Genomic DNA, 14,914 nt, shown 5'->3' on the forward strand with positions numbered 1-14,914 from the left:
CTGGCTGGCTGGCGGAGCTCTGTACGCGGTTGTAAGCCCCGCTGTACTGGTGGTAGGGGCTGGCGTAGCTGTAGTCTGCATAGGCTTTGGCAGGATAGTTCCCAGCAGATCCGTTCATGCCGTGGTACTGATACTGGTAAGGGTTGAGCGCCTTGCCGTAGGAAGCCGAGGTAGGCGAGCAGTAGCCGTGCGGGGCTCCCCCCGTCGGGCTGTAGTAGTCGGAATCCGTAGCCGAGGACTCGGGTAAAGTGGGAGATTCCTGGGACGGGTGGTGCATGGCTGCGGCCGTCTGGAAAGGAGCCTGGAAGTCGCCGGATCTGATGTTGGGGACCCTTCTGTCAAATACTCCTGTCATAGCTCGGAGCCGGCGGCTGGCTGGGGCTGGCTGCTGGGGCTGCTCGGGTCTAAGCAGACATGTCTGGGGGAGGAGGCTGCGGCGCTGTGTCTGTCTCCGGCAGACTGCTGGCTGGGGCGCAGCATAGGCTTGGTTAAATCCTTAATTGCGCTCTTACGCACAGCAGGGTGGATCGGGTTCCATTGGCCAGAGCAATCGGGAGCAGCGACACCCTAACTCGTCCAACTAGTTTAGCACAACAAAGCTTTGGCTTAAAAAAAAAAAAAGGGGGGGGGGGGAAGGGAAAAAAAAAGTCCCATTCAAGCTCTTTTAAAGTGAATACCAACAGCAATCTCCGAACCGGAGCGCCGCAATTGGGAGGTTTCCGGCTCCCTCCTCCCAGCGAGGGGTCTCGGCCGGCCCCGCCGCCCCGCGGGCGCGCAGCCCGGTGCCCCCGCACCTCCCGCCCGCAGCGCCCCGGGGAAGGGCTGCAGCCACGCCGCTCGGATTTGCCGTCCGGTCCCCTCTTGGCTACGCTGGTGGCTTGGGAACAACGCACCGGGCGCTCCTGGTTCCCAGCGCGATCGCTGATCGGGTGGCGATAACCATCAGCGTCTAACCAGGATTGTTTCCCTCGGATCGTCCTCCCTCTCTGGGGGGACGCCGTCCGGGACGTCTGCGTTAAATAAAGTAAATCGTATTACACACGCCCCCCCCGTCCACCACCCCCCAAAATCTTGAATTTTAGTTACATCATTTCCTGCGTCGAAGACCCTAGCGCGGCCCGGAGCCGGGCGGGAGCCTCCCGGCGGGACGCCCTGTCGTGGGGCCGTGGAGCCGTGGGGGAGCTGCCGGGAGCACCGGCGACTCCGTACAGCCTAGGGGCGCCCACCCCGCGGGTTTCGCGAACGGCGACCTGGCTGCGGCACGACGCCCGTGGGCGGAGAACCCCCGGCCCCCGGGGCGCCGGCCCTCTCCAGGTGCGCCCGTGCGCGCCCGGCCCCACGCGTGGCCGCTCCTCGCCGCCCCGTGGCGGTGCTCGCCGTCTGGTCCGGCTCCGGGCCGGGGTCAGATGGCCGTCGTCAGGGGAGCTGAAATCGCCCTCACGCGTGGGCAGGAGAGCTGGGAGGCCGCCGCGGGGCTCCTCCGCTGGGAGGCCGCCGCAAGACCCCACTTCCCGGGTGACAGCCCCCCAGAGGTGGCTGGCGCTGCGCGGGGGTGTTCCCCCCCCCCCCCCCCCCCGCCGTGCCTCGACCCGCACCCTCCTCCATCTGCACCCGGTTTTCCGCGGCCGCCTACGCACCGAGGTCCCATAGGGTGGGCTCCGCGGTCGGGCCGGGGCGAGCCACGGGCTGGTGATGCCCGTCCCCGGTGATTTTACAGCAGCGTAGCAAAAAAAAATGGACCAGATTTTACTAGACACTAAGGAAAACAAATAAAAGCCTGTTTTCAGTGACCTGGAGTTGTAGATTTTTCTGAAGTTGTTTACTCTCCAGATTTAGCCTGTTTGCTCACCGAAGATCTCCAAGCCAGCTGGGTAACACTTGTAACACAACCGTGCATGTTGTACTTGAACTTATTGTTTGCTTTGGAAATGTCCACAGCTCATATAAAATCACATTAAACAAATCCCTAAGCATTTCATTATACGAATCACTTACTTAAATCCATTGGAAATATCTCTCCCCCCACCTTTATTTTTTTTCCTAAAGAGAGGAACCGGAGAGGGATGAATGTTTACGACTGGGGAGGGGGGAAGTAAGTTTATCAAAGCTCCCAATTTGCATCCAGTTGGAAGGGACGGTAGAGATCTTAAGCAGATGAAGAGGGGGAGAGGGTGGGATGGTGGTGGTGGGGGGAAAGCCCATTTGTGTCATAAATTCCAGGGCACTGCACTTCAACACGTCCGGGCAGGAAGGTGCCGTTTGAAGAGAGAAAACAGGGGAGGACTTGGGCGCCGGTATCGCATCCAGCCCCGGCAGCGACCGGAGCCGCGGCGGGTCCCGGCCGAGCCGATCCGGGAAGCTATTTTTGCAGCTCACCGGGGAAATCTGGATCGGTTTACTGCAGCAGAGAAAATTTGCTCTTGTTTTATTCAGTGGCAAGGCAGGGGGAGAAAAAAGTTTCGATATTTAAAGGCAAAAAAAAAAAAAAAAAGACAGAAATCCACAAGATACGGCCGCAAAACCCCCGAGCTGAGCTCTTTTGAAGGCATCCGCAGCCGTTGCAGTCCGTGCGAGGATTACCGAGCCGAGGGCACACAAACCCGCCTGTTTGCGGGTTTCCTGCCCCCCGTCCTTCCCAGCCCGAACGCGATTTTCTTGACTTTCTGCCGCTTTTTTCCCCCAGCGGTTTTTATTTAACACATCCGGTGAGAGCGCGCGTTTCGGAGGGAGCCGGAGTCTGTTTTCTATTTCACAATATGCTCATTGTTTACCGGCACATGCCCGCCGCGCCGCCTGAGCGGCTGCCCGGGGCCCCCGCGCCCGGCCCCGGCCCGCTCGGCCCGAGCCCCGCTCGCCCGCGGGCGGGGGGGCCGCGCCTGCCGCCTCTCCCGGCTCGTGGGGCGCCGCGGCCGCGGCCACGTCGGAGGCGCGCGGCGGCCGTGCCCGTGGCAAGAGCGCCACGGCGTGGCCGCCCGGGGCGCCGCGCCACCGCGCTACCTGCGCGCCGCCCGCCTCCCCCCCGCCCCCCCGCGCCGCCGCCGCCGCCGCCGGGGCCAGACTGAGCGGCGGCGGCGGGCGTGGAGCTGGGCGGCCCCGCCAGCGCTGTCCCCGCAGGGCACGGGGACCGGGGCGCGGGAGCCGCCGGGCCGGCGGCCGCGGCCGGACAACGCGGCGATTGTTCCCGCCCGCGCCGGGGAGCGGCGGCGGAGGCAGCGCTGGGGCCCCCGACCGAGCCCCGCGGCGGGGCCGGGGCGCTGTGCCTCGGCCGGTGCCCGCCGCTCCCCGCGCCCGGCTCGGCAGCATCCCCGCGGCCGAGCCCCCGCCGGCCTCCCCGCGGAGCGGGGCTTTGCCCGCGGGTCTCCGGCCGCTCCCGCTCGGCGCTGCTTTGTTTCCAGCCAACGAGCGAAAGATTTCGGATGAAGCCTCTCAGACTTTTGGATGAAGTCTTGCAATTGTTCGGAGAAAATCCTTCACTTTCTGGATAAAATGTTCTCGTTTGGGCACCGAGTTTTTGCTGGAAACTTTATTTCCATGGAAATTGCTGGCAAAGAATGAAAGGAATTTTTTTCCCCCTTCTTAAAAAAAAACACCACCAAACAGCCCTCCACAGTGGAAACATGGATTAACTCTTGTTTTACAGCATTAGAAAATGGCGATCTAGAACAACTTCAACAACCAAGGGCTCTCTGGGTGCTCCAGTGCATCACCATAGGCTTAGGACTTGTTTACCCAGGCTGGTATTTTCAGAGTGAAGAGACAAAGGGGCTGAAATCTTTGTATTCTCACCTAAGTCTGGGCAAAAAAACCCCCAACCCAAACCATCTACTTCAAAGTAAAACCCTTGTCATGTCCAGTATGGGCAAAAGCTAGGGAATGTGGTGGAGTGGGCTAGAGAACTACCCAGAAGGACGTTCACAGGCCAGTGATAAAAGGGAAAAATGCAGGAAAGGATTCTGGAAAAAAACAGTTGGGAGCAGGAGAGGAGAAATAAACCTGTCAGAAAACCCCAGGGAAAGAGTCTAGGACTTTTTGCTCGGATTTCAGTAGCTTTCTGTGGAGCCTCCGGCTCCAGGTACAGCTGGTTTAAGGATAGAAAAATGGGTGTTTCTTCACCTAGGCATGACACGCTCTGCTTTGGAGAACTTGCGTCCCTCCAAAAGAGAAGCAGGTTTTGTGTTCCTGTGAAGGTCACCATTTATGTTGATGGAAGGAGTGCATGTGGCCTGGGGACAGAAGCCTGTCTGGTCTCTGAAGCCCTGGGGCGGGCATTGTTTTTGTGGTTTGCCCTCCATCCCAAAGCCTTCATTAGGCTCTGGTTGTCTTCCAGCCCTGGAACAGCCTTTTCTCTTCCAGTTGCTTGTGCGTGCCCGGGAAACGCCAGGCCTCTAGTTAACGAAGTGAACCTGTCACTTCGGCATTTCCACGGCTGATGGACTCACTGCTGGGGTTGGCTGCAGCCTGGGCTCCGCTGGCCTCGCTTGTCTGGCCTGCAAGTCGCACTGCGCATAAAAACCATGACATGCAATCTTAAGAATTAGAATTTGCTTTTTAGGGCAAATTGTGGCTGTCTCTTTTACTTGCCAAGGAGCTGACACGAGCAGCTTACACTTGCACCTATTTCCCTCAAATTGCATCGACACCACCAAAAGGAGGAGCCAGGGCTCCTTGTTAGCACCAGCTGTAGCAGACTGTGTGGGACAAGGTGATGTTAAGGGATTCCTGGAGACATGAGGCTCCTGCCTGCAGCCTCCCTTCTCTCCTTTCTCGGGGTGTGCCTGCCAGGGTCACTGCAGGGTTGCTTAGCTGTTTGTTGATGCCTCGCAACCTCCCCAAGGCGGGATATTGCCTGGCAGTCACAGTCCAGCCATGGCCTGCCTCTCCAGAATGGGAAATGCTCAATGAACAAACCTATTCCCTTCCCTTTTGGAGCTCTGTCCACATGAGCTCACGGGGCAGATGGGGAGCTCCTGTTGTTCTTTGATTCAATGGCTCGACATGGTGGACAGGGCCCCATCTTCATAAACAAGGAGATCTGCTCTGGGCTTGGCAGGATGTTTCAGGAAAAGCCTGTCCCAGTGCTTTTTCCCATTCCCAGCCCACGTGCTTCTATCGTTGTGTAACACTGGCCTCTTTCTGAGGTCATGGAGGCCAGCAGGGAAACGTCAGAAAACCCAACTTCTTCCAACTGAGTTGTTCCTCTACCTGCCCACTCCACAGGTAGCTGGGCGTTGTGATTCCAGGAGCCATAGGTACTTCAACTGATGTGAGGCCCAGTGGTTTCCCAGAAAGACAAGACACAAACCAGGTGGAGCCATCTTCAGATCCGCAGTTTGGGTCAGCAGTGAGAGCTGCAGGAGCATGGCTGCCTGCACAAGTCGTTGCTTGAGGTTTCCATCACAGACATTTGAGCACAGACCTGGAGCTGCATGGGCAAAGCTGCTGCTGGAGGTGCTGCTCTGACGCAGAGCATGAGCGAGCACCGCTGGACGTAAAAGCTCTTTTTGCCAGAAACACTCCTGGGAAAATATTTGTGCTAGCTGCCCGTGCTGCCTGGCTGCGGTGTCACGGGGAGCGTCTGGTACGGTGGTCGGAGTGGTGGTGGCACGCTGGGAAGAGCAGAGAAGGAAAGGACCTTAGTTGTGGTGGCGTGAGGGGCAGGAGCGAACGACTTCAGGAAATTCAGTGTCCTGGATGAGTGGGCGGCTGGGCTGGATGGATGACTGTAATGCTCTTTTCAGACCTTAAAATTTATTACTGTAGCTTTTAGCTCCGAGTAGCCAAAGGCAGTTGCTCCTCAAGGAAGAGGGTTGATTCATCTCCTGTACAGCCGTTCGCTCTGCTTAGTCTCTGCCGCCTGTCACATCTCCTTCAGCCGTAACTCACTTCTCGGCCTCTCAGATAGGAGCAGGGTCGCTGCCTCTCTGCGGGACTTCAGATGTGAGATAAATCCCTTTGCATCCCAATGCCGCAGGAATGCTTTCCCAGATCTCTGACATCCCTGTTAAAAGACGACAGGTCAAAGAATTTGAGGCATAGCTCTTCAGGCCCTTTGGTGTGTTTTCAGCCGAGCAGGGCAGGGCTGCTGGCCGAGGGGCTCGGGGACGCCCACCCCCGGGGGCCCTCGTGCAACGCATCACACAGATTTTCCCCTACAAACCTCAGGAATTAAGCCTGCAATTTTCCTTTTGCTCTTGTAATAATGATCTAATATGTTATCCTACAGAGGTCAGCCAGACTTGTATAACTTAGACCTTGAAGGATTTGCGGACGATGGCAGCCTTAGGAAAAACTCTCGGAAACTCCTGTTTAGCTAATGCTCAGTTTAGTGCGAGGTTAGCATGCCTGTGCAATCAGCTCAGATCAGGCAGCTGTAAACCATACAAATCGATGCAGAAATAAACCACAGCAATTAGGCTGCTGGAGCAGTGAATATGAGAAGTGACATTGAACAAGGGGCCAGGACACCTTGCAGGTTAAAGATCAAAATAGCAAAGGTACATCGCTTGTCACGTGGTTCTGTCCTTATTACTTATGTTACACGGTCCCTCTGGCCTCACCTATTATCAATATGTACTCACCGGCAGTATATACACTAGCTAGCAGTAGATAATATCTATGAAATGGCTTAATAACTCACATCTGTCATAAAACCTACTTCGTGTTCCATTCCTCAGTTATAGCTTAGTCTTTATTATTATCTTTAAAATAAATATATGCTAGACTTTCCCTGTGACTGCAGTTCCACAGCTATATTATTTCATCTTCTGCCTTAGCTTTTGTGTCCTTCACTAAAATGTACCCTGCCATAATCTAGGCTCAGTCTCCTAAAAGTTTCCTGTGCAGCACAGGGGCACCTTCTCCTCCGTCTCAGTCCAGCCTGCAGCTGTGAGCAGCCCTGCAGGGAAGCTGGATGTCACTGGCTGCGTTGTCAGTGCTGCCTTTTCCAGGGGCTCTGTAAGGTCACTGTCATACTCATAAGCATAGAGAGAGGAAAAGACTTTTCTTCTTTTTCTGGTCTCCTGGTTTGAATTACATCTTTGTCTTTGAAAGAGGCCCTGCTGCAAGAAACACCAAGATGCTCGGCTTTAAGATTCATTTTATGTTCCTGTGAAGATCTTCATTTATTGGAAAAATGGAGGTTATTTTCTTCTTCAGCTCAGATTTCTTCATCACAATGTTCTCTAGTCAGTGAAAATAGCTCACAGGGCTGTATCATTTGTGCTTCTGCAAGCCTGCTAGTCCTTTTATTATTAGGAAAATGCTTTGGTTTCGGAATGAGAAATAATATTTTTTTCTTAAGAGATTTTGAGGCAAGCACGTATTTTGAGGTAAAGTACCACCTGGGTGAATACCTACAGAAGGAAAAGGATTTTCATTAAAGATATTTAGCTGAAGATACATTTGGATTAGAAATAGGACATTTTATCTTTTTTTCTTTCTTCTTCTCTCAAAAGGGTAATTTAACCTTTGGAAAAAAACCCCAAAGGATTATGGTGGCTTCTGCGTGACTTGTACTTTTTCATGAAGATGCCTCCCTTTCCAAGTGAGATCTTTGGATCAAGCAGAGGGTGAAAGAATGGTGCAGGCATGACCAAATGAGGTCGTATGGCTTGTGCTGTGCAGGAAATCAGAGCAAATGGTTGCTGTGGTCCCTTCTGGCCTTCACATCTGTGTGTTTCCAGTAACTTTTTTGTCAGTTTCATAAAAAAGTCCACTTTTTCCCTTATGTGCTGCCCAATAAAATTCTCATGGTTAATGTGCCGCCATCCTGATTTCAGAATCCTTCATTCTTAGAAATGGTGGGCGCGTGATGATGCCTGGGTTTGGATTTGGGACTTTTCATCACTTGAAGGACCAGAAGTAAACCGTAAAGCTCTTTACAACAAGGTGTGCATGGTTGCTGCTTCCTTCTCCCTGATGTCCACAGGGAACCCCCCTGATACAAAGCACCAACATGATCCAGGTCCTGGCAAAACCAGTAGAAAGAGTCCCTGTTGGTTTCCGTGGGGGTAGATGGATTTCCAGTACCTGGAACCACAGAGCTGTAGCTTCTGCCTTGGCCTACCCATTTCAGTACCCATGACTTGGAAGCTCTCACCTGCCCTCTTCTCTATTCCACTTTGCTGGAGGACTCTGCTATGATGGGTTGGATGTAAAATCTTTTCTTCCTCTGGCACTTGTTACTGAATTTAGGTAGATCAGAAATCCTCGTCATGCTTGTTGTTGCTCCTCAACATACTTACAGCCTGGAGAAGGTACAGGTAGTCTGGAGAGCAGAGAAAACCATTGCCCTGAAGCCTGTCCACAGCCTTTTTCCTGTGTTCCTGTGTGTGTAATGACAATTATCCTCTCTGGATAAGAAGGAAAAGGAAAGTTAGATAAAATGCAGAGATTATGAAGGAAGGCAGTCACATTACAATCTTGGGCAGTGAAATAATAGTTGTGGTTCGAGTGAAAGGATGGTACAGTGTGATCCAAAGTCACGACGGTGCCGGTGTGAACCTTTCCAGCCACAGTCAAAAGAACTTTATGTGGCCCTTTGATTGCTTGCATATCGTGATATAATAGACGAAACCTTCCATAGACTGAAGTGGCCAGGACATCATTAGTGTTTTCTTACACAGGATTTCAGGGGAGATGGCTTCGAGTGTTTGCGGGCAGAGTTTGGACTGAGGATCTCTCTCAAAATCTGGTTCCTCCTCAGGTGAAATAATAGGTGATGGAAAATGGTTCAAATGGCACAGAACTTTTAATTGAGGGCTTCTCATTTAATCTTTTCCCACTAGGACTTTAGAAAGTAATACAGTGTTAAAAAAAAAACGACAATCACGTATTTCTGCACATTTTGTTTTTATAATTGCAATATTATAGTGCTGTTTACTCAATCAATATAAGCCTGGTGCTCTCCGCAAATACTTACAATGTGTGTGCTCCGAATTTATTCTTTGCAAAGCAGACTTCACACGCACAGATGAAAACACTTCAGCTTCATTTAAGTAGGAAATAAAAGGGATTGCATTACTCTATTTCTTTGCAAGCTGAAAAAAAATAAATAAAAGGCATTGTCCTCTTTCAGAGTTCAGATTTCATTTTCTTCAAATGAAGTTGCAGTGGTTAGATTTACAAAACCTCCATTCTTTTTTTTTTTTTTTCACAGATCTGCAAATTTTCTATCTTTAAAGTGTTTGCACAGAGTCAAAAAGAAAACAATAGAAACACAAATCTTCAAGCCAAAAGTTCCAAGCTGGCATGAAAAATGTCAAGAACAAGACTTGAACACTTCTTAATACCAGTGTAACCATGAGATTACTTTTAAATTCCTTTTCTCTGAACTTCTGTATTTTATTTATAAGTGCAAAACAGAGTGTAAAGCAGAAAAGCGATTTATGAAGATTTTCTTGGACTGTTTAAAACTATAACTGAAGATATATAGACTATAATAGAAACACAAACCAAATTATTATTGTTTTACATTTTGGCATTTTTGCAGACTTCCATAATTATGTCATTTTAGTACATTAAAACAAACAGCAAGGAAATAGAAAATACTTCTTCCACAGCTGTGTTTACTACCTTAAATGTGTTTTTTTTCTCAGCCAGGCAACCAGTCTGAGATAAGAGGTTTCCCTGCTGTGTAACACAGCATAATCAGAAGCACACGTAGCACCCACCTGGAGTATTCCAATGTACAGGAGTAGTGCAAAATTAAAGCAATAGAATGGAAAAGTCAATAGCTTTTTCTGGTGAGACACATTTGACATAGTAATAGACTTACTTTTAAAATGTATGAATGTACAGAAGATCTTGGAGAGTTCCTCTGAGTGAAAATCTTGTTTGTACAGGGAAAAAAAATGAATATTGAGCCTTCCTTGAAGAAATCCAGATTTTAATTGAAAGGATTTAAAAGATATCCCCATTTTACCATAATGTAAAACATGATTTTCCACTTTCTTTACTACTTTGGGGAGCATATTTTACACAAATGAAAGCCTAATGGGCTATTCCTAGTGAAATGGAAATATTTTGTCGAAATTACAAATATCAGAAGAATGTTATTTAGTCAAAACCAGCAGCACCTTCAGAGACTTCCTGAGGAGTTTTAATCTGCTTGAACATCTATTTAGAAATTAAACTGATCTTTTTTCTTACCATCATTTCTATAGCAGAAATAAGTTGCAAAATCATTGCAGAAAACTCTTTCCCTTGAAATTAGCAATATTGCTTTCCAGCTTTCAGCCATTGCTGATATGAGGTAACCACTTTTCAAAAAGTCCAGGCATGTCAGCTAGGATTTTATGTCACTGGAAAGTCTGATGGGTCTTTTAAAACCTTATTTTGAATGATCACTCAATAATTATTCTGAATGTTGTAGAAATCAGAAATTCTGACAAAATTTTCAGATCATGTAAAATACACATTTGTCTTGACCTGAAATTAAATATTTCACTTCAGCTTTGAGTGTTTCTTTAGGGACTTTGGTTTTGTATGAAGGAAATGAAAGAAATTTTGTAATCACAGAATGAAAATGTGTTGTAAAATATCAGTGTGGACCTTTTAGACTTCCATACTATTTTGTCTTTTTTTTCAGTATGGACAGTTGAAGATAAAAACCTCTCAAATCAAGTCACAGAATATTTTTGAGTAACCAAATTTACAGTTTTTGTTAAAAGACAACTTTGGCTGGAAGAAAGTAATTAACAACAAATCAACAATAAACAACCTATTCTGTTATTTAAACAAAGCACTGGCAAATGTAGTGTAAGCTCCTACAGCAGACAGGCACTTAGAAAAATTCTTAACATCAGCTGAAATTTTAGGCAGCCTCTTTTGTCTTATTTGAAAATTCTATCTATGAACATCAGACACCACCTGGTCAGTAAGCATCATTAATGTGGTCTTTGCAACTTGCCTTATTTTAGCCACCTAAAATGCATGTCTCAAGCCTACGCCAGCACCCTCAGCCTCCATTGCTGAAGTGGAGAAAGATGGACACGCCTTGAGGAGGGAGCACTCCCTCCTAGGAGAGGCGTCAGGAGACAGCGGTGGGCTATGTACCTGATCTATTGCATCTACCAAGAATACTGTCAAATTCAAGTATTTAGGATAAAAGTGGATGTTAATATAAGCACAGCAAACTGACTTGCCAGGAGCACTTTCCAGACCATCTACAATACACTCTGAGCATTTAGCACTGTAACTGCATGTAATCCAGGAGATCCACCAAACCCCAGCAGATAAAGGTGGTTTTGCTCTCTGTGTGCATACGCCATGAGTTTAACGTTTGACTCTTCAGGCTCGCAGGTAACCAGAACATCTCCTGGCGTGCCCGCCACTCCAAGCGCTATGGACAGGTGTTCAAGCACAAGTGTAGCATGGTCCCAGGAGAAGCTGAAGTCAGAGTGCTCCAAACAGAAGTGATACCACTCCTTTTTAATAATAAAGGTAACTAAGCCTCACTGTCGCCATTTAACCCCAGCTGGCAGCTAAGCTCCACACAGCTCCTCGCTTACTCCCTTTCCTCAGTGGGATGGGGGAGAGAATTGAAAGAGGAAAAGTGAGAAAATTCATGGCCTGAGACGAAGGCAGTTTAATGGGCAAAGAAAAAGCTGTGTGTGTAAGCAAAGCAAAACAAGGAATTCATTCATTGCTCCCCATGGGCAGGCAGGGGTTCAGCCATCTCCAGGAAAGCCGGGCTCCGTCACGTGTAGTGGTGACTTGGGGAGACAAATGCCATCACTCCAAATGTCTCCCACCTTCCTTCTTCCCCCAGCTTTACATGCTGAGTAGACGCCATACGGTATGGGATGAGAAATGAGAAATGCTTTGTTTTTCTTTCTCTCAAAAGTGAAATTACTCTTTAAGCAAACAATGCAATGAACCTTCCTGTTCCATTTCAGAAGAAACCTGGAGTTGTGACCACGTAAAAACCACTTTCTGCAACACAGAAGCAAAGTGTTCTGCTCACAGAGATATTTATAGAGGAAATTAGCACAACTTCTTGATAAATCTGTTGGATTAAAAAGCGATGCGGCTGGCAAACAGTTTCCCTTTTAAGCTGCTTGAGCATTTCTGTCATAACAAACATTGTCCCCAAATTGTGGCACCCTTTCCTCTCACAAATTTTTGAGTGGTGCTGGAACACACTCTGATATGATTCCCTTTCATTTCTGACACCGTTATGTCATTTTACAGATCTGCGCTGACAGCATTTCATTTCGACATCATTACAGCATCTCAACTGACTTTCTACACCGAGCACACCAAGAGAGTTTTGTGATGATACTGTACTAAGAACAGTTAGAATAAATAGGTTATTAACATGATTGCAAAATAACCCCACTGAAGAGTAATTATTATGCATGAACATGAGCAGTTTTCTTGCTTACATTTTCAGCTGTTGCAAAGTTTGGTATTTTCTTTCTTTTAAAAATGGCCAAGAGATTCAACGTATAGGTAGAGCTACTCTGAGGCTGGAGGATGCAGAGCCTGGTGGGTGCACAGCCTGCCATTATGGCTAGCAAAGGTGGGCACAGCACTCACCAGGTCAGGAGTCAGTTCATCATCTTTGGCTCTTCAGAAGTCAAGTGCCTGAGCTGGGCAGCAAAGTGCCCAGGTGGCTCAACTCCCATCACAGGCAGCAGAAGAAATCAGTGTTAGACCCATCTCTTAAGATGTGAGAAGATTTTGTTGGGACATGGTAGTCCTAATTGCAGAGGCAACCTGGAGAAGTAAATTAGCTTCACTGTCTAACTTTTAAACAGTTTAAGTTAGGAGAGTCTAGCTCCACAAAGGGGTAAAAAAAGGCAGCTGGAAGAAAAATAACTTGGTAGAAAACCAACAAAAAAAATTTCCAAACCTCCAACACATCTCCTTTTATGCCTCTCAGCGCTATGTCTTATAGATTCATGGCTGCACAAGCCGGGGTGTGCAGAAGAATCCCAGGTGACAAGTCTAAGTCAGGTCCTTCTCTGAGGCCTCTGTGATGAGGGGGAACTGATCCCAGCAGAGATTCTCTTGCAGTGACACCCACGCAGGCCAGCAGTGCAGCCACCCCAGGATCACATGTCTCCCTGGCTGCGGTGAAAGGCGGCTCTGGTTCCCTGAGCCCTGCTGCAAAACCCCCACCTGCACCTGACTGTTCCCATGCTTGGATCTGCTCTAAGCAAGGAAAGATATGCAAGCTCTTGCATAATTACATTAAAAACTAAAGAATATTAAGATAGTGGCAGCTCCAAATACAGCAAACCTTGGATTTATCAAAATGTATGACAGTCAGAATGTCTTCATCTCCCTTCTGGAAGTGTGTGCTAACACAGGCTCTAATTACATCATCAACCAGTACTTTTATTTTTTTTTTTTTAATTGGAACATTTGTGTTGGCGAGGATATCCAAGGCATGCTTAGGAAGTGAGATAGGTCAGTACTTTTACTGTCATTTTTCAATTAGTGATCTTCTCCTTTAGCGACTGCATTTGGTACAACAAGTAGAGTCAGTAATTTCTTCATGATCTTTTGCAGGAGTGGAAATTTTCTAGTCTCTGTAGTATGTAAGTGCCTTACCAACCCTGATAACATGTTTCCTCAGGTGAAATGAGATAAGGAATAGCATTACCTCCCCTGTTTGTGGTGGAAAAATGAGACAGAGGAGACTTGCTGGAGTCCAGATTTAAGTCAGCTCTTTGGGTGCCTGCATCTATCTCAGCAGCATAGACACCACTGTCTCCACCTGTGTGTGGATGTCCTCAGGCAGACAGAAAAAACAGGGCTCTGTTTTCTTCTCCTTTACATTTTGTGTATGTTTGACAGCGTCACACTGTAATGATGTAGTAGGTTGCCTGCAAATAGTGTGCATCTGAAAGTAGAAAAGTTGCTGATGTGCTTTTAGTCAGCTAAATCCTCAGTTAAATGTGCCAGCCAGCTCTGGCTGCGTGGGATGGGGAGCAGGAGTGAAAGGAATTAGATGGGGAAGCAGTGAGCTGGGAATACAGCTTCCTGAGACAGTGCTGCCTCTTTCTTATTTTATATTTAAGGCTCAGCTGATGTGGATCAAAAAGGTTACCTGGGGGCAATTCTGAATTATCTTATTCCAATGAGAAACCTCAGGTAAATGCGAAAGCCTGGAGGCATAGCACTGGGACCTCAGCAGCCTGAGCCCAGTCCCAGCTGAGCAGTGCAGTTTCCTCTGTGTGCTTTGGAGAGTGAGCAGCAGTGGGATGTATGACATGAGCGTGGAGCGGTGTGTGGGAAATTGGTATGTCACTTGTAGTGTTAGGCTTATGTTTTGTCATGAAATTATTTTTTTCTAAAGGATGACATTGGAATATTATTAAAGACAAGTTCTGCATTGTGGATGGCTCCTGTATTTGCAAGTGAGTTTATCTGTAAAACAGCAGGTGATGCTGCTGTGATCCTTAAATGTGTCCCTTGTGTCTTACAGCCCAGAGGAAACTGCTGTAGTACCTATGGGACACCAGTGGGCATCTTTCTGCTCATCCAAATGGAAGGGTTTGGTGGTCTAGACAGTCAGAGGGGTCCCCAGTTGCAGGGTCTCTGTACCTACAGCATACGCCTCACATCCAAACTTGAAAGCAGCCACAGTTCCCATCCACAGCTGTTGATGCCCCATCATTAGAAGTGTTTGAGGTCAGGTTGGACAGGGCCTTGAGCAACCCAATGTAGTGAAAGATGTCCCTGCCCATGGCAGAGGGTTTAATGTGATGATCCTTAAAGGTCCTTTCCAACGCAAACCAGTCTGTGATTACTCCCTGTGCAAAAGTCTCCCAGGCCAGAAAAGGGGTTTCAGTATTTCTGTGAGCAAGCAAGATGAGCCACCCTCCTCATAGCTCTCGTAGGCATTGCAAGGGAAGAACGTAATTTACCACAGCATCATCTCAGGTTATTCCTGAGGTAGCAA

The 14,914-nt window shown here is 48.4% G+C and overlaps 1 protein-coding gene across 1 annotated transcript in view; it reads right to left on the reverse strand.

Moving 5' to 3' along the window:
* Nucleotides 1-14,914, reverse strand: part of DLX5 (distal-less homeobox 5) — a 30,589-nt gene that overhangs the window by 2,279 nt on the left and 13,396 nt on the right. Inside the window, exon 1 of the mRNA XM_080385987.1 lies at nt 1-14,914. This exon is cut by the window's right edge and continues 13,396 nt beyond it. Within this exon, the coding sequence (XP_080242113.1) occupies nt 1-355 (355 nt within the window). The 5' untranslated portion in view covers nt 356-14,914.

The sequence above is a fragment of the Falco punctatus genome (genome assembly GCF_963210335.1).
Source record: "Falco punctatus genome assembly, chromosome: 4".
Classification (NCBI taxonomy): Eukaryota; Metazoa; Chordata; class Aves; order Falconiformes; family Falconidae; genus Falco; species Falco punctatus.